Genomic DNA, 27,669 nt, shown 5'->3' on the forward strand with positions numbered 1-27,669 from the left:
ATTGAATGTCTAGTGTTGAATGTGCTGCCTATATGTTCCTAGTCAACTTCTGACAATATCAATTGATTTTTGATGCAGTCATTATTTCTTGTTGCTATCTGTGTGATCCTTTATTTCTTTCCATCAGTATAGTTTGCAAATGTTAGTAAAACGTTCGCATTAAGTGAGTATCAACTAGGTTATTGAATGCTTCAAGTTAAACAAAATGGCCACGTCGGGAATCAATCAAATAGTTCACGAAAGTTAGTGAAACGTTCGCTGGCTGAACTTGAGGCTGTTAACGGAAAAATTGCTGTGGACATTTTCTTAATTGCAGGGGTAAACAACAACAACAATGGCACATTAATAGAGCAATGTCACATTAATAAGAAAATAGTATTTCTTTAATTAATGCTACCTCATCACACTTGAAATGATGACTATTTGGTGTCTAACATATGACTATTTTGACATTTGATTAAGAGAAAAAAAAGAAAGGCAACCTACTGTCACCACATAGGATAATCCTACCAATAAAGCAACTCTGCACTTTACCACATGCACGATAGTATGTATGTGTGTGTGTATATGTGTTTGTGTGTGTATGTGTGTGTGTATATATATATATATATATATATATATATATATATATATATATATATATATATATATATATATATACATACATACATACATACATACATATATAATAATTCTATTCATTTCTGAATCTATATGGTAATGCATAATGATGTTTAGACATGTATACCCATTCTTCATTCTAGGGGCAGGACATAGCCCAGTGGTAAAGCGCTTGCCCAGGTCTGTAGCCAGGATTTTGAGAGGCGGGAGTGGGGGTGGGTGGGGGTGGGGGTTGTCGTTGTTGTTTAGGCTTATGGTGAGGCACAAGTTTCTTAGAGAAGGCCAAGGGCATATAGGATGAGCCCATAGGGCTATTTCTCGGTCTAGCCAGTGCACTACAACTGGTATATCACAGGCTGTGGTATGTGGTATCGTGTCTGTGGGATGATGTATATAAAAGATATCTTGCTACTATTAGAAAAAAGTAGTGGGTTTCCTCTCTATTTATAAAACATTTAAGCGAATATATGAGTAAAAATTATAAACTTGTACCCACTCAATGTGGTCTGTGTAAAAAAAAAAAAATCCAGTTGTCTAAAGGTTATGTTGCACTTGGGTGCACGATCACGCACCTCAGATGTGAACTAATATTAATTACTGGAATTCTAGGAGAGTGGACAGTCAGATTTGCACCTGTACTGGTATGTCATAAGTTGAAAGTTCATGCCGGTTATTCTTTATCACTAAACTGGTACTCACATCTACATAAAAAGTGTTCAACATTCTTGTTTCTTTTGATAGCTGGATGGTCCAAGTCAGCCACAAGTGCTACCACACTATCCTGAAAAGAAAAGTTAAAACAATTAAGTTTAATGACTGACAAAGCACAACCCATAATGACACCAAAAAGGGATAAAATATTACACTGGACTTGGTCCCAGACCATTCCAAACTGTCCTGAGTCAAGTTAATTTTATCCCATAAAATTACAAGCACTGTAAAAATTGCAGTTCGCAGTCCTACTGAATGGAATTTTTCAGGTGTGTTCTTTTTAATGTGTATTAATATATCAGTGTTTCTGCTAGAATGAAATTTTTGTGTATGGCTATATGGACTTGAATGCAACCAAAGTCAACAGGGGGTATGGGGGCCTCCCCAAGAAAGAAAATGGGTTACTGTTAGGGTTAGGGTTAAAAAAAGCATACAGTAATGATAAGAATAATTAATTTTGTCAAAAGATTAACTTTAAAAAATTAAATCTGCCAAAAATTTGCTTATGGTGCCATACCCATTTTACTCTCTGGCAGAAAGCCTGTTGTATATATATATATATTTGCATAATACTAAATTATAACAGCGGGGAGGCATATAGTGGAAAAGCGTCCCTCCATTTGATATTACAGAGAACATTTGAGATATTGATAGTTTTAAAACACAAAACAGCAGCTGCTAATCAATTTTCAATTGACTAGAAAGGTAGTTAATGAAAACAAAATGTTCCTTATATAATTACACAATCTAATCCTGGATTCAAACCCATAGCCTATATTTCACATTTGAAAATAGCGACTGATAAAAAAAAATGTCACATTACACAAACCTCAGATGTGAAGGACTGTATCATGGTAATATGTATTTTGCTTTTATTATAATCAAGTAAAAGAAACTAATGAGTGACACTGTGTGTAGACAGAACAAACACTTGTTTTTGGATCTCCAGATGATAATTAAACAGGCAGTGAGTTGACCTGCTTATTTTGAAAGAAGACCACCAACACATATTGACAGTTTAAGAAATGAAATATCCAAAATTTTATAATTAATTTTTGTAAATGTTTAGCTTCCTAGAAGTTAAACTCAGATGGATCAAACCCAAGCTACATTACTGGTTGATGCTATGTTTTTTTGTGTGAGTGGGTTTTTTTATTTTTATTTAATTGAATTATTATGTTTGTAACATCAGTAGCTGTGCAACACCAATGTCAAAACCGAAGTGCCATTAATTGTTCAGTATAATTTTATTTGTTTTTGTTTCTTTTTTGGGAGGGGGTTTGTTTATATTGTTTTGGGGAGGGGTTTCCAAGGGTGAAAACAAGTCAATTTTGATACGTCATAAGACTCGGCTCTTTTCACTACTGCGTCAGATTTGAGGTTTCATGCGTGTCTGACCAGAGCTCCCCGGTCATTGACAGCCCCAATTCCAAAACTTACATCATTCACATTAAAAAAAAACCCAGCTTCACACCATTAAAAAAACCCACACAACTTTTACCTGTGGTGTCAAAATAGTCCCAGTGGACATTGAATGGTTTACATGTTACTTTTTTTTTCTTTTTCTAGATCATAGACACAACATTAAGCTTACAAAGTACCATTTGTCAAAAATTAAATATTTCAAAATGACTGTTGGATGTATGTTATAGTATAAAATGATGACATGGGGATTGTATGTCATCAACTTTAAATAAACAGATAATAATATATAAACTCACCAATAAACCATCGACATTAACTTCAGAGTTTGGATGCCGTAAGCGTTCTTCAAGGCTGCTTACACGCCTTTGGTACTCCACATCTGACATGACCATTTTGAAAAGTGTATTGATGATTTGATGTTTCAGATACTTCTAACAGACAAACCCTCAAAATATTACAATAACAATGATCCAAGTGGTTCTATAAATGGGGTAGGTTAAATTACTGCCCCTTTAAATTCCGTCCTTTTGCGCAACGACTTTATCGATTCGAGTGAACTGTTTATTACTATCACAACTTTGTGAATAATTGCAATATCCTCTTCCATTCTGAATTATGTTTACATGCTGAAATACCTATATGAAACAAACGTCTTTATCAGCTGTCAAACACCACAACATTGTCAGTGATGGTGTTGGCCTCTTCAACGCAAGGTAAAGTTCCAAAAATACCACTGCCAAGCAATGTACGTTCTCATAGGAACAGCTACCTTTCACACAGATATGTCTCACAAGTGGAAACCAATGTTTAGCCTATTGTTTGTTGCCATGTGTTAGTTAAATCAACAATGTTAAACTCTTCAAATTTGATAGTTTTGAAGCGATGCCCCTTCCGACGCTGCAAGATCAATTCAACATGGAGGCTTAAAATGTATAGTACTTTCTAAACAACGTTGTACCATTATTTTGCTTATATTACAATTTGTTTCACTGGAACATTAAATACAAATATAACTAAAATATTATAATTATAGTAAGCTTTATAAAATGATATGTAACGTTTTTCATAAATTTTAAAATATTTTCTTGTATATTCAAATATATGACTAGGTGTTTTACTAACAGTTTTGAATTTTCTATGAGCTGACAGCTAAACAGGTGTCCGTAGTTTTGGACCCCGCACAATCATCATTTTTTAAGTTTCTAAAAAATACAATCCAGTTCAAAGTCTACGTTCCGGAATCCGAGGCCCTGAAGAGGAATTAATAATAATAATAATAATAAATAAATAAATAAATAAATAAATAAATAAATAAATAAATAAATAAATAAATAAAATAAAATAAATAAAACTTATTCGTTAAAGCTACAATCTCAAACTATATTTTTTAAATATATATTTAATTATTTTGAATAGAATATTCGCATTACGTCTGTGACATGCCTTTTTTTCAATGTATCATAAACCAGTAACATTAAAGTCATTATAAAGTTGCGAGAGCCTGAACATTTCTTAGCTATCAAGTTATATAATATTCTAAAAAGATGGCGGTGAATATCCTTTGATAATAAACACACATGAGTGTTGTTTGCGGTTGTTTTGGGGGGATTTTTTTTCTTTCTTTCTTTCTTTCTTTCTTTTTTTTTTCTTTTCTTTTCTTTTCTTTCACAAGTCCAGTCTGTAAAATGAAATGATCTGTCTTTTCCAGTTCTCCTCTGTCACCATAGGGTTTGGTTTTTATAGTTGTTTCAATAGGCCACTCAGTTTGTCTAAAGCTTGATCGGTTGGCCACTGCTGTATGATGTGCTCCGTTGTTTGGTCTTCGAGTCCATAGCTGCAAGTTGGTGAGGGTCCTAATTTGAACATTTTGAACATGTGAGAATTTAGTCTAGTGTGGCTTAACAGAGTTGCTTGATCCATTCAGCTGAGAAGGTGATAATCATCCCTCTCTGTCCTAGGCCTATTGGCTGACCTGATCAGGGTTTTCTTTTCGGAGAAGCTAACTGTTGTTTGATTGCATTTGTTTTGCCCCTAGCGTGGCTAGCCTGTCTGCTTCCTCGTTTTCTGGGATTCCATAGTGGACTGGAAGTCATTGTAGAGCCACTCGTCTTTCCTTTGCAAGTTCTTGGATGCCTTCCATTAGATGAAGAAGTTTGTCCCCTTCTAACGCTTGCAGGACTGAAAGACGAATTGTTGACATTCATATTTGGAGTCCTTAATCATGGTAGCGGCCTGCATTAGGGCGCGAGCCTTGCATTATAGTTGGAATTGTAGGTGCCTGTTGGGATGTCCGCTTTGGGGATGTTTCCTGGGGGGAACTTAACAAACACGCCAGCATCTCCATTGGTCACAGCATTTGACGAGCTATCCGTGTATGCATGGATCCAGGATTCTTCTGGATACTGCTCATTGACCATACCATATTGGGAGTCTCCGGATTTTACTTGTGGGACATATATGCCGATCTGTAGATTAGCTTGTTCAAAATGTCATGGTTGTGGGAGATCACTAAATGAGTCTTTGTTAGCCGGTTGGCGTCATGCTCTCTGATAAGTCTCTGACTTTGGTGGACGAAACTGCAGCGTTTGAGACGGTTCTTTGTCAGACCCTCCATCTTCTGGTTCACTGAATGGTTGGGCAGGTACTTTAATTTCTCTGCCTGGACCATGATCTAGGCAGCTCCTCTCCTCTGTTTGCTGGTTCACTGGTTTAGTGCGTCCAGTTTGTATTTCTACAAATAGACTCAAAGTAGTTTAATTCAATCGCAAATAATGGTGGAAGTAAAAAAAAGATTGCATTTGAAACTATGATGATGGACTTTTAATGACCTGCTACAGATAACGAGATATTACCAACAGTAACTAAAAATGTTGGCATTTTTAACATTAAACAGTTTCCAACAGTATACTTCTTGATTATTATGCGTGTCACATGACATCAGACTTGTTTTTGCAACCAAAAAATAGGTGAGGGGGGGGGGGGGGGGGCATAAAAAATTAGTTGCACCGAGTAAAAATTCCATAAATAATCTGTAGGGACATGTTATGCTGCATTCGAATTCCGAAGCAGTTGTGCTTTGATCTGATATGTTTTCAACCCAGTTAGATAGCATGATATTTTTTAAATCGAATATGGCACGTCGGGGATATTTTCTAAATGCTTAAAGGTTATAACATCATGATAAGAATATATGAACTACGAACTGTACTGTTTAAATCTATTTTATCGTAAAAAGTGTTATTTCAACTTTTGCTTTTGCATAAGCTCTGCAAAGAGTCTAACAAAATACTTAACGTTCCATACTGTATCTAAAAACCGTAGGCCCATAGGGCGTACATGATGGACGTCATTCTAATGTTAAATATTATAATTATTATAACTGACACTACTGCAAATAAAACAAATTAAGTCATAATTAAAGAGAAAATCATACGAGCTACGTCACTATTCAAGGGCAAGGGGCATGTTCCCACCTTTTCTTGATCCATTGGTCCTTTTTCCTTTAAGCCCCCCCCCCCCCCCCCCGAAAACCCCAACAAAAAACCCCAACAAACCCAACAACAACAAAAAACCCCATCAATTTTAATGCAAGCTAGGTGCCAAATTGTTTCATATTTTTTTAATATAAAATTGAAATAGCCTTTATTGGAAATAAAAACATAAGTAATATAATTTTTCTAATATTTGACTACAACTTGGCAAAACATTGTTTGTCTGGTTTTAACTTTACTGTATTATAAAATTAACTTTAAAGTTTTAAATATTAAAAAATGTACTTGAGTCAAGTTGAGATTGTACGAGTGCGAATAATGTTAACATGCTCATATACCACTAGAGTTTCGAGCATGTCCGTCCCGGGGCCTGTCTCTGGATAGCCAGTGACTTGCTCCGGGACAGAACAAAATTAAGGGGATAATTTTGAAATTTACATCTAAAAATTAAATAGTGGGAATTGACTGCTCGGCCGAATATTTATATAATTTGGAGCATTTTAAAAGGACAGTCCAAGAATAAATAAGAGAAAGAAGAGAGGATCGGACTATTTAATAATATTTTTGACATAAAATTTTGAACGAAGGTCTAAAAGTTTAAAGTGCGATCTATATGGTCCGGGCCGGGGGGGGGGGGGGGTAATTTTGAGGTGGGCGGAATTTAGAATACGAATTTAGTAGTTAGGTCAAAGACCGAAGAGCAAAATGTGCTACAAAAATTTAAGTCCAAACATTAAAATTAGAGTGCTCGACCGAAAAGGTTTTAAGGTGATTTGAGCAATTTAGACGGGCTGCCAAAATAAACTGCGTCGGACTGTTTACAAAGAAAACAAAAACAAAAACAAAAAAACATAAAATTTTGAACTGCGGCCAAAAATGTTTTTAAAGTCCAACTGAGCCCTAAAAAAGGAAGTACATGTCCTAGGATTGTAGCTTTAAAAAGACAATACCACGCCTATGTATGAGTGAAGGGAAATAACTCTTACAATTTAAAAGTCTCGTTAACTCAGATCTTTGACAATGAGTAAATTTCCCGCCATCTATTGACTGACTACTTTTACGTAGCCTGTAACTGTAAAGTTATTTTTGTGTATTTGATTATAATAAATATATATATATATATATATATATATATATATTGCTGGTGTATAAATATGTGGCAGAATCAAGGTGGTAAGTTGTGTGTACATTACACTCGGTAATGTACACATGAATATTATACCCCGATGTTACCAGTTTTCGTTTTCTTTAAAAAAGAAATGGTTCTGTTATGATTATAGTCGGGCTCGTAGACTCCGCGGGCTAGGCTATTTTTGGAATAAACATTTGGAAGCGCCATCTATCGTTTGTTGACATATGCAAACAGACAGAAGGAAATATGTTTTTAACAAATGCGAACAAATCTGTGTGAAATGTTCTGTTCTCGTGTAAGTTAAAAAACAAATATAAATCGTGCGCCATTTTCACAAACTGTGACATGGTGACGGTCATTAGTATCGGGTCGTTTCGTAACCATACCGGTTCGTACCCAAAAGCATACCAGTTCGTACCCAAAGGGATACCAGTTCGTAACAAAAGGAACATCGGCATACCAGTTCGTACCCACATTTGTACATGTTATTTAATGAAAAACAAAACAAAAAAAAATCCAAGCCAACTGCATTTTAATAATTAGCGAATATACAAGGGCTTCCCTTAATTAGTTTTTAATCCATGTCATTGTTTAAAAATTATTTCTTATTATAATGCGTGGATTTTATTTCACATTACCAAATATGTCACCCTTATGCTATTGCAAATTCATTATGGGAGGGTCGTTAAAAATTAGGGTAAATCAAATGTCTGATACTGCATTATGATTACGATAATGTTGAATAGTCCTTTGTTGATATTTGTGTCCATTTAACAATACGTAGCGCAGAATCTTTCAGTTTTCATACCTTTATTAAGTTTCAATATCTATAATACGCAATCTAATAATCTATACCAAAAATCATTATAAAAAAACATAATAATGAAATATTTCACAAAAAAAATACGAAACATGTAGGCCTACACACCTTTTTACAAAATAAGATCGTCTGCTTAAAATAGCACAGCAAATGGTAGTGAGTGCAGGGTGCACATTACTTTCTACGTCCGTTCGGACTTAGCAAAAGGCAGATTGGACATGTTGCGACAGATACTAAATATGTGTTAAAGCAAATGGATAAATTATTATATCGACAATGTAGGCATTACTAGACCTAAAAAAAAGTCCACATTCCAAAAACATGGGATATCAGATATTATTATATTTTTGTTATGTGTGCGCACGTAAGTACGTGTGCGTGTATGAATGTTTTTGTTTTGAGCATATATACGTACGAAGAGAGGATCTGTCTTGCGAAATATTCTTTGCTCTTTGCTCTTTGGTATGCTTTTTGGTTACGAAAAGGTATGCTTTTTGGTTACGAAACGGCATGCTTCAGTGATGCACAGCACATAATTGCTCATTTAATGCTTATAAAAGATACTGAGTGATTATTACAACAAAGTTTTTGCTAAATGTTACAATATGTTTGTAATATAACATTATAATTGTGTATTTGAAAAAAATATTAATGTTAGGTGTAATGTATGACATTATTTAATTGGTTACGAACTGGTATGCTAGTGGTTACGAAACGGTATGGTACGAACATGTTTGGGTACGAAACGTCTAGAAACCATGGTCATTGATCCCCCCTCTTGCAAAAGTGTTTATTATTTCTTTCCAATTCACTCTTCGACTTTCCACGTGTCTCAGACTGGTCATCTGCTATTTGGGTTTGTCAGCTGACCAGCCAATTTTTTTTTTTTAATGACGTGTTACGGCTTGTATGGAACACATAAAGGCCACATAATATTAACACAAATCTGTAACGTCACACATTGTTGGTTGACTGAATCGCTTACAGAATGAGCGAGAACATAAAAATATTTGTTCCTTTAAAGGGACATACCCAAGTTTTCTGCATTGTAAAATGTGTCCGACTAATAAAATCTTTCTACGATTAAACTTACATATTAAATACATTTTCTTGTTTAGAATATCAGTGTCTGTATATTCAATGTGTTTCTGGTCGTCTGAATATTTATAAGAAGCGCAAACTGGATTTTTGTCTTCAAATAATTTCGTATGTACGAAAATAAATAATTTAGGAAATAAAATGAAATTTACGCTAATTAGTACAAATATTAGAACGATCAGAAATACGTTTAATATACAGCCACTAATATGTTATGCTGGAAAATATATTTGATATGTAATTACAATCGGTAAAAAGTATCTGTTAGTCGATAACATCTTAAAAATGGCAGCAAACTCAAGAATGTCCCTTTAAGCATGTTATGTTTTAAAATTATAACCTGAACACATGTAAATAATAAGGGGTACTGATAATAATATTTAAAAAATAAAAACATTAAATTAAATTAAAGCACTGAAAAGATGATAATTGGAAAGAACACACAAACTTACCTGCATGACTCAAGCCTGGACCATCCATCTCATTGAAAGCAATTCAGTTTCCCATCAGGACAGTGAAGGGTCTGTGTGAGGGGGACAGCCGTCTGCACATTAACTTTTGACCGGGGTCTGAAACAACTGGAGTAGCACTTTAATGATCGAAAGCCAGTAATTTCGGGGAGTAATTAACCCAAGAAGGTTCCCCGTATTAGTTAGATGGTTGATAGTTTTAGAGAATTAGTGTGGCCATTATTTCGCCACTCATCCATAAATGACAGGACTGCCAAAGATGGGACCCAGCTGCCAAAAATCCAAATAGGGCATATAAGCTGAGAGTTCATTCTATATAGGGAAATGGGTGGCAAGCAAGTATAGAGAGGCGGTGGAAACGCTGTGCTGGGTGAACTTTATTAGTCCAGTGGACATAGGTAACTATATTTTACTGCTCTGTAGTAACTGAAAGGTATTTTGTTGTGGCATTCAAGTATTCTAATTATGTATATTCTTGTTTTGCTTAGTATGGGAAGGACAGCTGGTAATCTAAGTCAGACCGACTAAAGTAAACTGTAGGCGTCGCTTACCCAAAATGTATATAGAGAGGTAATCCTAATATCATGACCTCGTAAATTGTAGGTCCTCTGAATATTGGATGTAGGAAAGACTGAGGATAATAATTAATTATTCTAAGGTTGGGTAATGTTTTAACTTTGAGGGGTAGCTATATCCCTAATTGCCAAGTGATTAAGTTTACGTGTTATTCCAACTGCGAGCCTGACTATACCCATGCAAGGAAGAGCACTTAGGTCGACAACAGTCACTTTTCGGACCCTTGCTTTGGCTTCGTACACAATAAATAAAAGATATCCAATGGTAATTTTTATATATATACCAACATTTGACAAAATGTACTTTTTATTTCTTTCGTCTTTTAAAACTTAAAATTAATATTTTGGCCAGAATTATGAAAAATAAAAAAATACCGACCTGTAAACAACGTTGTTTGCTTGTAGAAATTTGGCAGGGGTCTAGGTTAGTAGACGTTTTTATGTTAATGTGGCAAAACATTGTAATAATATGACTAATTTTGAATTTAAATGACGTCAGTATTCCAATGATGTCACTTTGCATCTCCTTAAAATAACTATAAACTGGGTACATGACGTTTCCATTTTAAGAGACCGGCGTCGTGGTTGGGCTCTACAGGCTGATAGGTACTGGGTTCGGATCCGAGTCGAGGCATGGGATTTTTCATCCAGATACAGACTCCAAACCCTGAGTGAGTGCTCCGCAAGGCTCAATGGGTAGGTGTAAACCACTTGCACCGACCAGTGATCCATAACTGGATCAACAAAGGCCATGGTTTGTGCTATCCTGCCTGTGAGAAGTGCAAATAAAAGATCCCTTGCTGCTAATCGGAAAGAGTAGCCCATGTAGTGGCGACAGCGGGTTTCCTCTCAAACTGTCTGGTCCGTAACCATATGTCTGACACCATATAACTGTAAATAAAATGTGTTGAGTGCATCGTTAAATAAAACATTTCTTTCTTTCTTTCCGTTTTAAGAATGCTGGAAAAATTCCAATGCAAAATTGCTATTGAAAATGTTTTTATTGAACATTACTAATGCACCTGAATGTGTATGAAGAAAATATTGTAATTAAACAATTGTACCTTTTATGAAATATGGTTTTCAAGTGAAATTACGGTAAGATATGTTTTATTTATCGTGTACGAAGCCAAAGCAAGGGTGCGAAAAGTGACTGTCGTCAACCTTAGCTGTCATTTAATTATATCTTTTTCACGTCATTTTGCCATATGCCATATTTAGGGTGGGAAAAAATTTAATGTGTGCAATGCAATACAATTGCATGATTTGGCATCCATGTTCAGTGCTGGAAGTAAGATGTATAATGCTATTTTCCTTTATTCCTTAGTCTCATTATCATATGGTGTAAGTGTCGAATACTCTGGTCTGGGTCGAGTTTGACCCTCAAATACTTGAGTCCTATATATTGGACTCATGGAGGCCCTGTTATTTATTACAAATAATTGTGAAAATAATGTAATATTATGGTTTCAGTTTTGACATAGAACCTTTAATTTGTTTTCTGAACAAGGTCTAGAGTCTCCCCAGTGAGTATAATGGTGCACTCCGGAGCTTTAAATCTGATTTCAAGTTCAATCTGCCATCAATGCCAGTGGTGTTAAAGATGAAACCATTCTTAAATTATATAATGACATATATGTAATACTTATATTGTAAATTTTTTGTTTCCAGGTTTCAACCAGTCTGGATTTGATGGGCCTACAGGACCTGGTTTCCAATCTCCCGGGGGATTTGGAACTCCTAGTCAGGGACAAGAAAAAAAAGTAAGGTGCATGAAAGATATATTATTGGTTTACCCACACTATGGGAAATTGTGTGTTTAGAACCGTCATATTTGCAGTAAATCTGTGGGGCTGTTTTGCATTTTGAAAAAAAATTGTGTATATGATGTACTACTGTCAGGGTTTTTGCCAGAGGGTAAAGTGGGTATGGCGCCATACCCAAATTTTAATTTTTTTAAGTTAACATTTTGACAAAATTAATGACTCTTATCATTATTGTTTGATTTTCTTAAGCCTAACCCTAAATGTAACCCATTTTCTTTGTGGAGGAGGCCCCCCATAGCCCCTGTTGACTGGTTGCATTCAATAACATAGCGCCATACCCAAAAATTTCTTTCTGGCAGAAACACTGACTGGTAAGAGAATGGCTGATTTTACATATACTGGGTTTCTTTCCTCATCAAATTTTAGAATAATACCATTCAAGGTACCGGTATATAACTAAAATTAATTTTGTTTTGGTTTCTCCTTGCTGAAACCAAGTGAAAAAAAAAGTTTGATTCCTGATACATGCCAAAATATTTTTAAGGAAGGTAGGGAAAGCTTTTTATTTTAAATTATTCCCCCCCCCCCCATTTTCGAGCAATCTGATTAAAATTAGCTCTACTGGTCTACCAGCATTGCATGGACTCCCATGTCCAGGTGACATTTCATCTATAAATAACAAGTTACAGCGTTATTCGGGAGCATACAAATTCTAAAAATATCGGGCGAGACTTGTTGGTCTATTTCAACATTAAAAAACAGGGGGAAAAGTGCAGTAATAAACTCTGGATTGTATACTAGTATAAACAGATTTTATGGCTATACCATCATGATTTGTTTTTTTTGTCTTGAAACGAAATTTATATAAAATTTTATATTCAAATTAGTTTCCGACATATGTCGTAATTCACCCGAATCATTTCGTATACCTTCACATAATCCCGAATGTTTTCAAATTCTTTTCAAATCACTGGCATGATTTTGCAAGTAAGGTTTTGATTGGTTGAATGAAAGGTCAACTGGACATGAGCTTCAAAGGGGCATTGTTAGATCCTCAGTTAATAGTAATTAACCAGTGGACCTAATTTTAATTCGATTGATTTTCGAGTTAATATTTGCTGAATAGTATTCCAGATTAATATTTTTAAAGCTTTTTCGGGGCTAGCTCTGGGTGAGCCAAACCATTCACCAAATTCTCTTTAAATGTGCAAAATCCACTGTTATTTTTCAATAAAATACCAATTATTACATGAAATGATTTTGCCAAATCAAAATAAAATTTAAAATTAGCCCTGTCAATACATATTCTAATCAAATGATTAATTATTTTATAGACAAAAAAAACACCATGCCGAATCGGAGTTCAACCACAATCGGTGTTGTAAACACCACCCAAGTCTAATACTATACTGTACGGTTATAAACTATGATGACACTAAAATAACACTATAATTTGTTCATTGGAAAAAAGTTTAATATCAAATCTGGTTATTAACATGTAAAATTTGAATGAATCAGTGGAGGTGAGTATGAGAATACAGACCTGTACATTTCACAATATTATATCATAATTAGAATACAGGTATATTATACATGTATACACATTTAACAATATTATATCATCATCATTTACTTCTGCTAAAGTTACAGCTGGCTTGAAATCTAACACCAGGATCGTGAATGCATGAAAATAGTTAAGGGGATGTCATTTTATAATAATGTCACCTGTTTTGAATTAATTCTACTTTGTAAATGGAATTGGAAGAATTGGCTTACATCGCAACGTGTTCTCGAATTCATTCGGAACTTGTGAATCGGCCGAATGTCTCTCAATATCGGAAGCTTTTCATTCGGAACACTGTGCGATTTTACATATAATCTTAAAGCTTCCGAGGAGTTCCGAATGAAAAGCTTCCGATATTGAGAGACATTCGGCCGATTCACAAGTTCCGAATGAATTCGAGAACACGTTGCGATGTAAGCATCTCTCTGCAGTTGTTGTTTTTAAAGTCGACGGAAATTAGGATTGATTTTAATGGATTATTAAATAAAACTGGTAAAAAAGAATAAAAAAAAGTTTATGGTCGGTACCAAAAATCTTGGGATGGTCGAGTAACGGGAACCAAACAACTACGCCTGATTCTATTATTTTTCTTTCCAGACTCGGAACAGAGCAAAGAATATTTTGCCTTGCACAGTAGCTCAGATCTTCAATGCAACACTTGATGAAGATAAATTCTTTTCAGGAGATATTGAACTTCAACAGGTTTGAAGGGTTGCATTTCTTGGAGATTTGTGTTAAATGACTAGAAATGGTACATTTATTAAATGAATGGCAGTTTTAATAATATTTATAAAAATAACTGGACATTGTGTACCATGTATTTTGTTATAGTTAAATTGAACATTGTAAAAGTGGAATACAGTGGCAATTTAACTATCATGAAATTAAAAGAAATATTATTTATTAAATGTGTTTATATATACATGTTGATCTTTGCCAAATGTTTGTTATCAAGGCAAGCTCTGGGTGACCAGAAAAGTATGCCGAATTGTTTATTAAACTTTAGAAATTGCAGAAACTAAATTTTTGTCTCACAAACTATCAAGTATTACATTAAAATCATGGCTCACACTGGAACCAATTTTGGTTTAATCAATTTTCAGATATGTAGAGTGTTTTTTTTAAATGATTAAAATGTGGTTAATTTAAGGAACAATTTATTTGCCAAACAGTAAATGCTGTAGCCACTTTGTATAAAAATTAGCTAATTTGGCAGTGTATGTATAGGGTGAGCCCTGGAAATATTTCATCAAAATAAAATAAAATTGGCCATATGTTTTTAAAATTATGTTTTAAAGTATGTGGCTACGTTAAAGGAGAACCAACATGTTTCAGATTACTATGGTTGGTTTGGTGAGGACGGTGAAGGAATCGCCCACAAGACTCGATTATGAGATAGACGACATGACGGGACCATCCCTTGAAGTCAAACAGTTTGTTGATAATGATGTAAGACTAGTAATTATACTGATATCGAACAAATATGTTGATAAATTATTTTTGAAATTGACAAGCAGCCTTTGCTTTCCATCTTATTTTTGACAGTATTTCAGATATGTTGATAATTCTTGATATAATATAAAACTAATGTTTGTTTAAAATGTTCCACAATTTTAGAAGGTGGGACATAGCTCAGTGGTAAAGCACTCACTTGATGCACAGTCCGTTTGGGATCGATCCCCATCGGTGGGCCTATTGGGCTATTTCTTGCTCCAGCCACTGCACCACGACTAGTACATCAAAGGCCATGGTATGTGCTATCCTGTCTATGGGATGGTGCATATAAAAGATCCCTTGCTGCTAATCGAAAAGAGTAGCCCATGAAGTGGCAACAGCAGGTTTTCTCTCTCATTAACCATATGTTCGACGCCATAAATAAAATGTGTTGAGTGCGTTGTTAAATAAAACATTTCCTCCTTCCTCTATTAGTACAGTGTTGAAATTCGAACCCTGATGTTATTTCTGTTTGTCTTTGACCCAGGAGAGTGTACCTGACGAGGAAAGAGTGCAGACCATGAGAGAGAACACATATGTGCGAGTCTGTGGTCATGTCCGTTCGTTTGCTGGAAAGAGAAGTGTCGTTGCCTTCCGCATTATGCCCATCACCGACATGAACGAACTGACGTGCCATTTATTAGAAGTTATCCAAGCACACATCACCCTGTCAGCACCCCAGGTATTGATTCGTGGCAGATTTAGAAAGTACTCAACGAGCTACGGGGCAATACTGGTTATCTTGCCAAATGCTCGGGAAGGACAACATCATTTCATGAGTGCAAGATAAACAGTATTGCCGAGCAGTTATTTTCAAGTTATATTTTATTGAAAACAAGTTTGCAAGTTGAGAACAAGAGACAGCTTGTGTTATAGCGGTGTTGTACATATCGCTGATGATGTAAGTTACATTTTTAAAAAGTAAAACTGCATAGTTAATTTGACATGCATTGGGGTTTTTTAAGGGATCTTTTGAATAAAAGATCTCTGACATAACTGTTTAATTCCATGCTATGATTATATAAACATATTGTTAGGAGTAATAAGGTAGTTACTCTCCGACTAGTACATTTAGATTATTGTTTACGTTAAATATCGTTAGAACATTAAATTTATGTGATGTTCATGAAGTTTTTACTGTCTCTGTTTCCACTAATGTGCACCCTATTTTCATTTAGCAATCACTCAACTCGGATTCGGGTCCAACTCGAATGGATACTAATGTGAATACTGGTGGGACTATACCAGGCCTTAGCCCATTACAGTCACAGGTAAAAGACAGGAACATTTTAGTGCGTTTACAGACCTCGGACTCCATGTTCATACTTAAAATATGTGATACTTATGTCTAGACCTGAAGAAATTTATGAATATGAGTCCATTTTTCAGTATTCATGATAATGGAAGATTATGTAACATGATTTTCTCAGACAAGCTACCAGAAATGATTATTTTCGTGAAATCTGGAGGCTTGAGATCTCTGCATTTAAAACATTCTTTCACTCTGGCTTAACTAGGACTCGTCATCAAAAAGTATATTTACACTTAGCTTTTGACATGTCTTACATGGGCACACCAATGTTTGTAGGTTTAGTTGCAAGACTGAAGTAGCTCTTCTTTCTTTTATTTACAGCCACCTAGTTGTTCTGATGATAATTTATAACTGTGACCTATAGCATAGGTTTGTCAGAGTGGAATGATTCCTGATTACTAGAAAATGGGAGGCAGGATTTAGCTCGGTTGAATGTTCGCTTGAGGTGCTTGCATCGAAGGATCGAATCACCTCTGTGGATCCATTCAGCTGACTGGGTTTTTTTCTCGTTCCAACCAGTGCACCACAACTGGACAAAGGCCGTGGTATGTGTTTTCCTGTCTGTGTGAAAATGCACATAAAAGATCTTTTGCTGCATTAGAAAAAATGTAGCGGGTTTCCTCTGATGACTACAAGTCTGAATTACCAAATGTTTGACATCCAATAATTGATGTTGTCACGGGGATTCTATAATACCCGTAACCGAATAAAACACGATTGTCCAAATATCTCTCCTAACTGTATATCTATTAGATCTCTCTGTAACGGGCGGTATATACCCGCGTTGGCTCGTCTCTAGGTATGATCAGAGATACGATCTTATATAAAGTATATGTAATATAGCACGTTTAGTTCACTAGAAAACACAACAAAAACACAATACACTTTGGAATCTGTATTAACCTACGCTGACAAATGTACAGCCGCAGTAGTTAATTAATAACAACAATAATAACAACCCAGAACTGATCACTTAATTAGTTAATCTCTAGGTGTCTAGGTTACACAATATGCGAATCACTTCACCGTGACACAACACCCACACGTGTGATAATTGAGAAACGCTTCTAGGAGAAGTTAATTAATAAAGGAATTACCACTCTATTCCTAACTGGTTAATTTTTAATTAACCCTTACTACTCGTTCAGTAACGTGTGATAATTGAGAAACGCTGCCAGGAGAACTTAATTAATAAAGGAATTACCACACTATTCCTAACTGGTTAATTTTTAATTAACCCTTAACTACTCATTCAGTAACCTTGTAACACAGAATTAATACTGGTACCTATCACAATAAAGACAATAACCTACAGTTTACCTAGGTCTTCTAGGATGACTGGCTAAGCTTTATATTACCAAATACTTGTATAAATATAGACTAGTAAGACTACGATTTACTTCGTCAGATGACCGAAGACACTGTCTAAAGAATATGGGTATAATACAGTATTAAAATATTTAAAGTCACATCAATCACATCAAGGTTATACAACAGAGCAGAAATAAAATATTTACCAAAGTCCAACGGACTACGTTCCCTGGGAGCCGTCCTTTTTCGTTCTCCTCGATATCTAAAAAAAACTAGCTATTTATTATAAATCAGAATATCGCCTGGGGATACAAGGCGGCACCGAATCTTATCATCTGATATTCCACCTCTCCCCGAGTCGGTATAATTTTTCTCTGATCGTCAGTCTGGCTGTCGCCATCGTCGCCAAATCACGGTTGTAAAAACCGCACTCGCAGAGGTATTACGTAACTACTCGCCACATGGCCTCCGCACCTCGCTAAGTGTGTACGGTCGCGCGGAGGTATTACGTAACAAGTTGCCCATCTGGGCTTAAGTGCTTATTGGACTGCACACGGCCCTCTAACACAATTAATAACGCCACAGGCGAAAAGAAATTAAGAGCATGTACCGTCACAGATGTGCTCCAGCGTTGTCATTAAACAAAACAAACTTCTTCATTTCTGACTGGTATACGACTAAAATCATTACATTTTGACATTCTGTCAATGCAATTTCATCATTATTTTACAGTGATCACCACAAGTTGCATGTTTATAAGATTTTGCAAGAAATATGTTGTTTATTTTTTTAGCTTCAATTGATAATAAAGAACAACCCTTCAGATACTGGAGCCAGCATACATGATATTTGTAAAGAACTGAGAAATATTTCTGGAAAAGAAATTAGGTATGTGAATGAATTTAAAAAAACAGGGTTCATTTTGTTTATGGAAAACTAGAAAAATCGTGGAATATGCAGTTGTAATTTTCCAGATCTGGAAAGTCTTGGAGTTTTGAGAGGAGTCATAGAAAGTAATAGAAAATTAAAATAGTTTAAAAATTTGGTTCATTTAAAATAATACAAGAAGAGTAGTAAATCGTCTAAAAACATTGCAATATGATAATGACAGAAAAATCTTTCATATTCTTTAGAAAAAACCCCACAGAAAACTAAATAATAAAAAATGCTTTTAAAAAGTCATAGAATTTATTTTATTAACAAAGTGTATGAACCCTGTATTAAATGGAGCGTCACCAATTGTGTGCAAGTTTAAATATTTATACTTCATGTATGTTCTCTTTAAATACTAATCGCTACTATCAGATGGGGGAAAATCTCAAATTTGTGCTGATTGTTACATTTTAGCATCATTTAAAAATAGATCTTGTCCTTGCTCTTTGATTTAATAAAACATGTAATAAACCCCAATTTTTTAAAGACCCAACAAACTCAAGGATTTTGTTTTTGTATACAGCTATTTTCATCTATATAATACATATATTTTTTGACGTTACAGAGATGCTGTGGAATTTCTGAGCAGTGAGGGACACATCTATTCAACGATAGACGATGACCACTACAAGGCTACAGATGGATGAATACTGTGGTGCAATTCTTCCAGAATGTGATCCAGATATAAATAAACACGACATGCATTAATCATCATCATCAATAGCATATTGAAAAAACCCATAAAAACATTTTAAGCATGTTTAGTTCATGTTATTAAAAGATATCGGTGACCAATAGCTTATCTTTGTGGTACAAGATAACATTTACCTGCAATACTATCTTCATTGTTTCTTTTGGGCTTTCAAAACATGAATCATGTCTTAAGTTTTTAGTTCATTCAAACACATTTGATGCAAAAAAAGGTGGAGACTATAGTCCTTCCCAGAGTGATTGCCTTTTTTCATATGAAATTTATTACACATTATTTATTTTTGAACCAATTGTTTTCTAAATAGTATACAAAAATAGGTTTGTTTTTTTGTCATTTCCAAAATACTAATTTTCTTCTTATGTCAAACTAAACTGAAATTATTTACAAAAAAAAACATTTTTGTAGGAGGATGGGACGTACTATAGTTCTCTTTTAGATGGATTATGTTCCATTAGTTCTTGTCTTTAACATGTGGCTATGTTTTTTGCTGAACAATATATGACATGCACAGTTATAAAAAAATTAACCCGACTTCCAATCTGTATATATATGTATGTTAAGAATATATGACAGTTCACATATGCTGAACACCAATGTATTAGCCAGAAATAAAAATACATGTACTATGATTCTCCATTTTGAGTTTGTTTTTTTGTTTGTTTGTTGAGAAGTACTTTTATACGAAGTTGTTGGTGGTGGTTAAATTTTACATAGAACTGAAAACTAATGCAATGGACTCTTTCTATCCATCTATGTAAACTAAGAACTGTCTGTTCAGCAGGCGGTGAGAAAATGTCCGAATGGATTATATGCCGAGATCATGACACAATCACCAAGTCCCATCCAGGGACAGTTTTACAAATTTTATTACATTGTTTGAACTGTATAAACCTAGAGCTGAGAACCTTGACAACAGATGTATCCAAGGTGTAAGATGGTAAACCATTTGCCCAAGTTGTGTGCATTGTTTTAAATAAGAAAATAGTTGAAATATTTGTTCAAATTCTATATTTTTAAGCAGTGTTTCCTTCTACCTTGTAACCAATAAAGGTGGGATATTTCAGCTGTAAAAGAAAAAGCCACCAAATAAACGAGTAATAGTTCGTCACTGTTCAAAGTGGGTGTCGGTCTAGATAACATTAATATTTATATATTAAAACACTTGCAGTACAGTAAAAGGACTATCCCACTTGAGGAATGATTGTACAGTATTATGGTACAAAACAAATTTATATTAAATAGTAAAGAATATGTGACAGTATTCTTCATGTGTATTCAGTTCTTATTTGTTGTGAAATGAGCAACAGACTATAGAATTTTGATCAGCATCAAATAGCAATACCATTTATTTTTATCATTTAGTCTCAATGCGTTAATTCAAGCAATAATAATAGTGCATAGACTATTTTTTGGTGAACTTGTATGATTGGTGCATGATTGTAGTTATAGCTGTAAGAGTGGCTTCCCCTGAAATGAAAATGAAGCTAAACGCAGCACTATCAATCGGTTCACGCGTTTAGTATAACCTAATTAGATGTACTTCTATTCCACCCACCCACAAAAAAAGGAGAACCAAACAAATATTTTCTTTATAAAGCACCTAAATCAAATTAATAATATTTTTGTAAAAATATAACCGGAAAAAGTATGACCAAGGGAGATAATTTGATTCTAGGTGGCGTGTAAAGCAAAATGGATTCCGATTAACATCTGATCGAGAAAAATTTATTTTCGTTTTCATTTTTAACTTTTTTCGTGTCTGTTTTCAGGATTTTATTCGACAAAGAGATCTTATGTGGAAATAGAAATAACATTAATACGAATACTGAGCCAAAATGGCAGGTGCGTTTTGATTAAACCCAAAAATGCCTTCTAAAGCTTCTGGTGTAGGGTTATTTGATCGAGACCGTCACCTTGACATGTCAAAATCCCGGGTAAAAAAGCCGAATAGCAGTGTTTCTGCCAATTTTTTGTAATTATTTTAAAAACTTTTTTGACAAAATTGATGACACTTATCATTACTGTATGATTTTCTTAACTCAAACCCTAAACTTAACCTATTTTCTTTTTGGGGAAGGCACCCCATAGGCCCTACCTACCCTCTGTTGACTGAATATCAATTTCAATATGTACTGTTCTCATTCCCAGTCTATTGCAGCAACGCAATCGTGAAATTTGTTAAATTTGCAATCAAACGGAACCTATTTTTGAATAATACTAACAAATTCCTATTTAGCAGTAATTTATAAGTGATTCTGACATTATTAACCAATTTATGGCAGATATGGAATCAATATCTCAAATAAAATTTGAAGGAAGGAAACATCCAACAAAAACAATAGCGACTTAGCGGTTCCCAGTCTATTGCTACGCCGCTATTGCTCCAGTGTAGCATTAGACTGGGTATGAGTTAGGGGAGATATTGTTGTGGCATAGCATTAGACTGGGTACGAGCTCAAAAATACTGTTACTTAACTTCACCAGTAAATGACTACTGTCATTGTTTAGCGAAAAATAAAAATGCAGGATTAAAAAACAACAACATTATTTGGTATCCTGGTGGAATACTGGGTTCTTGAAGTCTGGTATCCAAAATTAAATTCTGGTATCCCTGGGATATCAGGATACTGTTAATCTCGAACACTGCAAATAATAAAACACTTCCTGATCCGTTAACAGAATATGCCTAAAATGAAAAACATTTTGATAAGTGATTTACATTTGTTTTTTCATGAGTGAAAAGTCAGTTTTCTCTAATACCAAATATAAGGGTCTAGAGACCGAAATTTCCAAACATGTAACAATAATGCAGTGAATGATTATTCGTTATGTTTTACATAGTATGCTAAAAGTGGGTTCTATTTGAAAAAACTTGTTTTTTAAAATGAATTCTGCAGTAAAATATTAATAACAAATGGTGTAAATAATATTGTTTTATTTCTTTTCGGTTCACGTTTACTTTACTGTTAGTTCTTAGGTATGCGACTATGGATTACTCCAGGATATAGCAAATACACAATACAGACTGAGTATATAATTTGCAAATTATGTATTAAACTTGCATATTGTGACTTCTGAAATATTATTAAAAGGAGACAGAAACTGTAGCATATATTTGACCTGACAGGATGCTACTGTATCTTAAAGGCGCAGACCCAAGTTTTAACCATTGAAAATGGACAGTAAGTTTGGTTAAGCCACTCACCCGTAACACATCTGGATAAAGTTACAACAGACAGAAACTAGTCTGTAATGAGGGGAAATAACAATAAAAAGTAGTTTGTCTTCATAACTTTTACTATCAGAAATTTTTAAAATATGAAAAATGTGTTTCATGGGATTACAAACACCTGGATGACCAAAAACATTTTGGATGTATGGAAATGGATAAAACAACAAAACCGAAGTAATAGCTGATTTCAGTTATTAAAAATGGTTCTTATGGTGAAAAATTGGGTCTGTCACTTTAAAGTGTTCACTATCTGTTTGGCTAAGCATACATATATATATATATATATATATATATATAATCACCCTGAAAGCAACAAAGAATGCTTTACTAACCTTAAAGGTGGTCTTGTATTTCCACAAATCATTCACAAAATTAACGGTTATGGTGAATTAGTAGACATTTCTCAGCTAGACCATTCGCAAATGATTAAATAAGAAAAATAGAGTTACATTTTCGTTCACCACTTTGATCTCGAACTAACAGGTCAATGCTTTGGATATTTTTTTTAATTTTTTTAATTTTTTAATTTTGTTTTATAAATGTTTTTTTTTTTAGCAATAATGTTGAAAAGAATACAAAAAGATTGTAAACCAAGATACAAAACTTGCAATTAGAAACTACTCCTCCATAAATGTCCTACAATGACTGCAATAAAAATAATATTTTGAAGAAAAACTTGGAATAAAAGAAAATACAGGTTTGGTCCATTTCAACAAATGTCATTGTAACGTGACAATAATAATAATTTTGAGTTTAATGCAGGACTATTCAAATACCTACAAATATACCATTAAAATAAAGCCTAAGACATTTTGTATTTTTGTGATTTGTACTTGAGGGGCTTCCCGGGTAGGATGTAACCCAGTGGTAAAGAGCTTGCCTGATGCACAAATTCCGTCTGTGTGCCTAATGGGCTATTTCTGGTCAGTTATATCAAAGGCAGTTATTTGTGCTATCCTGTCTGTGGGATGATGCATATGAAAGATCCCTTCTGGAAAAAAAATGGGTTTCCTCTCTAAGACTACACATGTATGTCAAAATTACCAAATATTTGACATCCAATAGCCGTAATTAATAATCAAAGTGCTCTAGTGGTGTTGTTAAACAAAACAAACTTTAACGTTTAAACTGTTTACAGTGACATCAGCCAGGAAGTCTATAATGATCCCAAGTTTGTCAGATTTTATTATTTTTACTTGATGGTTATTTTCAGGAGCATTAATTTGGGATTCATTAGCGAAATTCAATTGAATAATCATTTATATCCTATCTTAAATGATTGAAATGTATTTTTTTTCTTTTTTTTCTTTTTTTTGCAACAATTTCAATGTAATGTTTTTTGACTTTACTTTGACAGTTGGAAATCATCCGGAAATATCATTATTTCTTGAATTCCAATATATATTGGATCATACCATACCAATTTTTGAGTACATTTATTACTGCTACAAAAACTGCTGTATATCTACAAAAGCTATGAAACTTCTTGAAAATTGTTGAATTATTAAATTGTAACAGAACACCAACTTGTGACTGAAATTTTGTAGTCAGTGTATACAGAAATGTACACACACATACAAATATATAAATTATCATTTGAGTTTTTACTAATACTGCTAATGCACTGTAACAGTTTTTGTTTCACTGGTTTAACTTTCATCCATCTAGGGTGCTGTGGCTGTTGCTCAGCCCTGAAGCCGAGATACAAGAGACTGGTAGACAACATCTTTCCAGCTAACCCTGAGGTACATGTATATCATACTATAAATCATCAGTTTATTACATATTAATTAAATTTCCATTACATTGAGGGCTTCTAGAATTTTTATAAAATCCACTATCCATGGGATCAGTGATTAAAAAAAATTTCTAGCCATAATTAAAAATTCACTAGCACTACTTTAAATTAATATTTTTTTTTTACTAATAGTAATAATCAAATATGTCACCTAAAGAGGGATACAGAACTTAAAAACACTAATATTGGGAGGAGGGTGAGGGTTGGGTCAGGATATTCATATTTACAAAAGAGACTTAAATGCAGCATTTGACAACTTGTTTTTTACTAGTGGAGCTACCATAAGCTAGAAGCCCTGATTACAGTCATTACAATTTAACGTCATCTCATTCATCCAGCCGTAGCAATGCAAGTTTGTTAATTTCTCTATGAATGTAAAAATAACATTGTCCGGGAATGTCATATCTGATGACGTCACTTTATATTGGTACCCTGGTCTTACTGAGTGTAATTGTTTAAGAACCAAAAACTAAATCCTAATAAAATATGAACTTTTAGTGTTATTATTAGGACATATGTTTCAAATTTAATTATAAGTATTGTCTGTTATTTCTTTTATGTTCATCTAGGCATGATTCTGACCCCCCTCCCCCCAAAAAACTAAATCATCCACAAACTTATGTGAGAATGGCTTCACCGATTCACAGTTTGCAGATGATTTTTTTTTTCATACCCAGATGAACGTAAAAGAAATAACCGACAACCCTTAAATGATATTAAACATCAACCTTATCGAAAGTATTGTTTTACCCAACCATCTCATTAAAATTATCCCCACTTCTTTTCAGCCAAATGTCTTTTTCCCTGAGTTACGGTACTGTCAAAGTGAATTGGATTATGCCAAACTAATTTCTTGATGAGATAACCTGATTACACTTTTTTTGTATTTTGTAATACATGTAGTATGTACATGGTTGTATATGTGTGTAATGCTGGTATAAATTGTATTTTCAGGATGGGTTACAGAAGAATAATATGGCACAGCTAACATTTTTTGCTGTGTCATCACCTGACAAACTTGATAAAATTGGTCAATATATGGAGCAAAGACTTAGCAGAGAAGTGCATAGGCATAAGATTGAGTGAGACAAATACATATTAGTTTTCTCTAGTGAAAGGAAAATATGAATCACGTGTTATTTCAATGTAGAAGTTAAAATGTTCAGACAAATCGTTAGAGAAAATTAATTAAAATATGAATTTATCCAGTGATTTATGATGGCAAGCAAAAGTTAAAGTTTGTTGGTTTTGTTTAATGATACCACTAAAACACATTGATTAATCAACCATCAGCTATTGGATGTCAGTTATTTGGTAATTTTGACACGTAATCATCAGAGGAAACCCGCTATATTTTTCCTAATGCAGAAAGGGATCTTTTATATGTACTTTCCCACAGACAGGAAAGCACATACCACAGCCTTTTACCATTTGTAATGCATTGGTTGGAATGAGAATGTTGGCAAGAACTGCTGTCTGCTTACAATTACATGCCTCACTGTCTTCTTTTCTCAAACAGCCTCCTACTTTCAAAGAGAATTAACACCATGCTTGTCTTTTTCGTTTAACCCTTATGTAATGTGATGACGCACAGCTCACCATTAATTTAATTACAGTGTGGATGTGATGGCATTTTTTGCTGCCACTATTAATATGAGGTCATGAAAAGGCTCCGTTCATGATGTTAATCCAACACAGATATGAAAAGGTTGGGAATCTACTTAAAATCATTCTTAAACGTACAGTAAAATACTGTTATAACGAACTGCAAGGGACCCAACACATTAGTTCGTTATAGCAATAGTTTATTATATACCTTTACAGAAGTTAGCCATTTTCATTTAGGAAGTCGGTCATTTTTCATTTTTCAAATTTAAACACAAGAATTAGTGGGGTTTTTTTAATATTTCATTTATTATCACCAATATCAGTGCAGTCATTTTGGATGCATTGCCGATAATGATACTGACTGATAAGATGCAAATAAGATAAAACAAAATATGATTGGTTTGCTGTATATACACTAATTTACACTGCAGTTCACAATTTTGACAAAAAAAGTGGTTAGTTTTAACAGTTAATTTGCTATACATAGTTTGTTCTATGCATTAAAATTTATTAATACTATATATGGGAATAAAACGGTAGTTTATTGTAAGCATGTTCGTTCTAAAAGTATTTTACTGTACTTGTTTTATCACAGTCCATCATTTTAGTAGCAGATCATATGGCAGGTTTGTTTTTGTTTTGTAAAGTTGTTCTAACTATTTTTTCTAAAAGGTGAGTTGAGGTGATGGTAAAGATTGACCTCATTTGTCAGCTTGCTAATACTAATTTGATACTCTGATCATTTCAGGTTTTTCTATAACAGTATGTTAATGTTTTGACATATGTATTGCAGGTATGTGTTTATTGCAATGGAGGCCTGTGATCAGCTGTTGAAGTCATGTCATGCCCAGTCTCTTAACCTGTTTGTGGAAAGCTTTCTCAAAATGGTGCAGAAACTTCTTGAGAGTGAGGAGCCAGAACTGCAAATCTTAGCAACCAACTCGGTTAGTGATCTTGTTTAATAATAATAATATACAGCATTTGCTATATTCTCACCGGCCTCGATGGCGTCATGGTTAGGCCACCGGTTTACAGGCTGGTAGGTACTGGGTTCGGATCCCAGTCGAGGCATGGGATTTTTAATCCAGATACCGACTCCAAACCCTGAGTGAGTGCTCCGCAAGGCTCAATGGGTAGGTGTAAACCACTTGCACCGACCAGTGATCCATAACTGGTTCAACAAAGGCCATGGTTTGTGCTATCCTGCCTGTGGAAAGCGCAAATAAAAGATCCCTTGCTGCTAATCGGAAGAGTAGCCCATATAGTGGCGACAGCGGGTTTCCTCTCAATATATGTGTGGTTCTTAACCATATGTCTGACGCCATATAACCGTAAATAAAATGTGTTGAGTGCGTCGTTAAATAAAACATTTCTTTCTTTCTTTTGCTTTATTCTCAGCATATCAAGTTTTGAAGAAGAAAAAAGTATTTATTGTGATACAAAAATAACAATAATTCACAAACTTGACAGTCTGCTTTTATTTCACTCTATGTATAACATGCAGAGTTATTCAATTGTTAAATAGTCAAATGTCAATGTTTATGTGCCAAAATGAAATAGAACACAGAAGTAGGGTTGTTAGTATACACATTACAG

The 27,669-nt window shown here is 34.3% G+C and overlaps 3 protein-coding genes across 6 annotated transcripts in view; 2 read left to right on the forward strand and 1 right to left on the reverse strand.

The window, feature by feature from the left end:
• The window catches only part of LOC121376137 (rho-associated protein kinase 2-like), a 74,864-nt gene extending 71,213 nt beyond the window's left edge, over positions 1–3,651 (reverse strand). The window contains exons 1-2 of the mRNA XM_041503939.1: positions 3,054–3,651; positions 1,321–1,402 (exon numbers count right to left, since the gene is read on the reverse strand). Coding sequence (XP_041359873.1) covers positions 1,321–1,402; positions 3,054–3,149 — 178 coding nt within the window. The 5' untranslated portion in view covers positions 3,150–3,651. The remainder of the gene's footprint in view (positions 1–1,320; positions 1,403–3,053) is intronic.
• Positions 3,652–7,266: 3,615 nt separating this feature from the next.
• LOC121375883 (replication protein A 32 kDa subunit-like) lies at positions 7,267–20,069 on the forward strand. The gene is made up of 8 exons (XM_041503568.1): positions 7,267–7,421; positions 12,015–12,106; positions 14,271–14,375; positions 15,009–15,122; positions 15,655–15,849; positions 16,346–16,438; positions 18,584–18,678; positions 19,289–20,069. Exons 1-8 carry the CDS (start codon positions 7,403–7,405, stop codon positions 19,368–19,370), a joined length of 795 nt encoding a protein of 264 aa, XP_041359502.1. The 5' UTR covers positions 7,267–7,402; the 3' UTR covers positions 19,371–20,069.
• Positions 20,070–21,128: 1,059 nt separating this feature from the next.
• LOC121374317 (protein EFR3 homolog B-like) overlaps positions 21,129–27,669 on the forward strand; it is a 76,590-nt gene continuing 70,049 nt past the window's right edge. For all 4 annotated transcript variants that reach the window (XM_041501378.1, XM_041501379.1, XM_041501380.1 and 1 more), the window contains exons 1-4: positions 21,129–21,277; positions 24,336–24,412; positions 25,420–25,547; positions 26,867–27,017. In XM_041501378.1, the coding sequence (XP_041357312.1) occupies positions 21,271–21,277; positions 24,336–24,412; positions 25,420–25,547; positions 26,867–27,017 (363 nt within the window). In that variant the 5' untranslated portion in view covers positions 21,129–21,270. The remainder of the gene's footprint in view (positions 21,278–24,335; positions 24,413–25,419; positions 25,548–26,866; positions 27,018–27,669) is intronic.

The sequence above is a fragment of the Gigantopelta aegis genome, chromosome 6 (genome assembly GCF_016097555.1).
Source record: "Gigantopelta aegis isolate Gae_Host chromosome 6, Gae_host_genome, whole genome shotgun sequence".
Classification (NCBI taxonomy): Eukaryota; Metazoa; Mollusca; class Gastropoda; order Neomphalida; family Peltospiridae; genus Gigantopelta; species Gigantopelta aegis.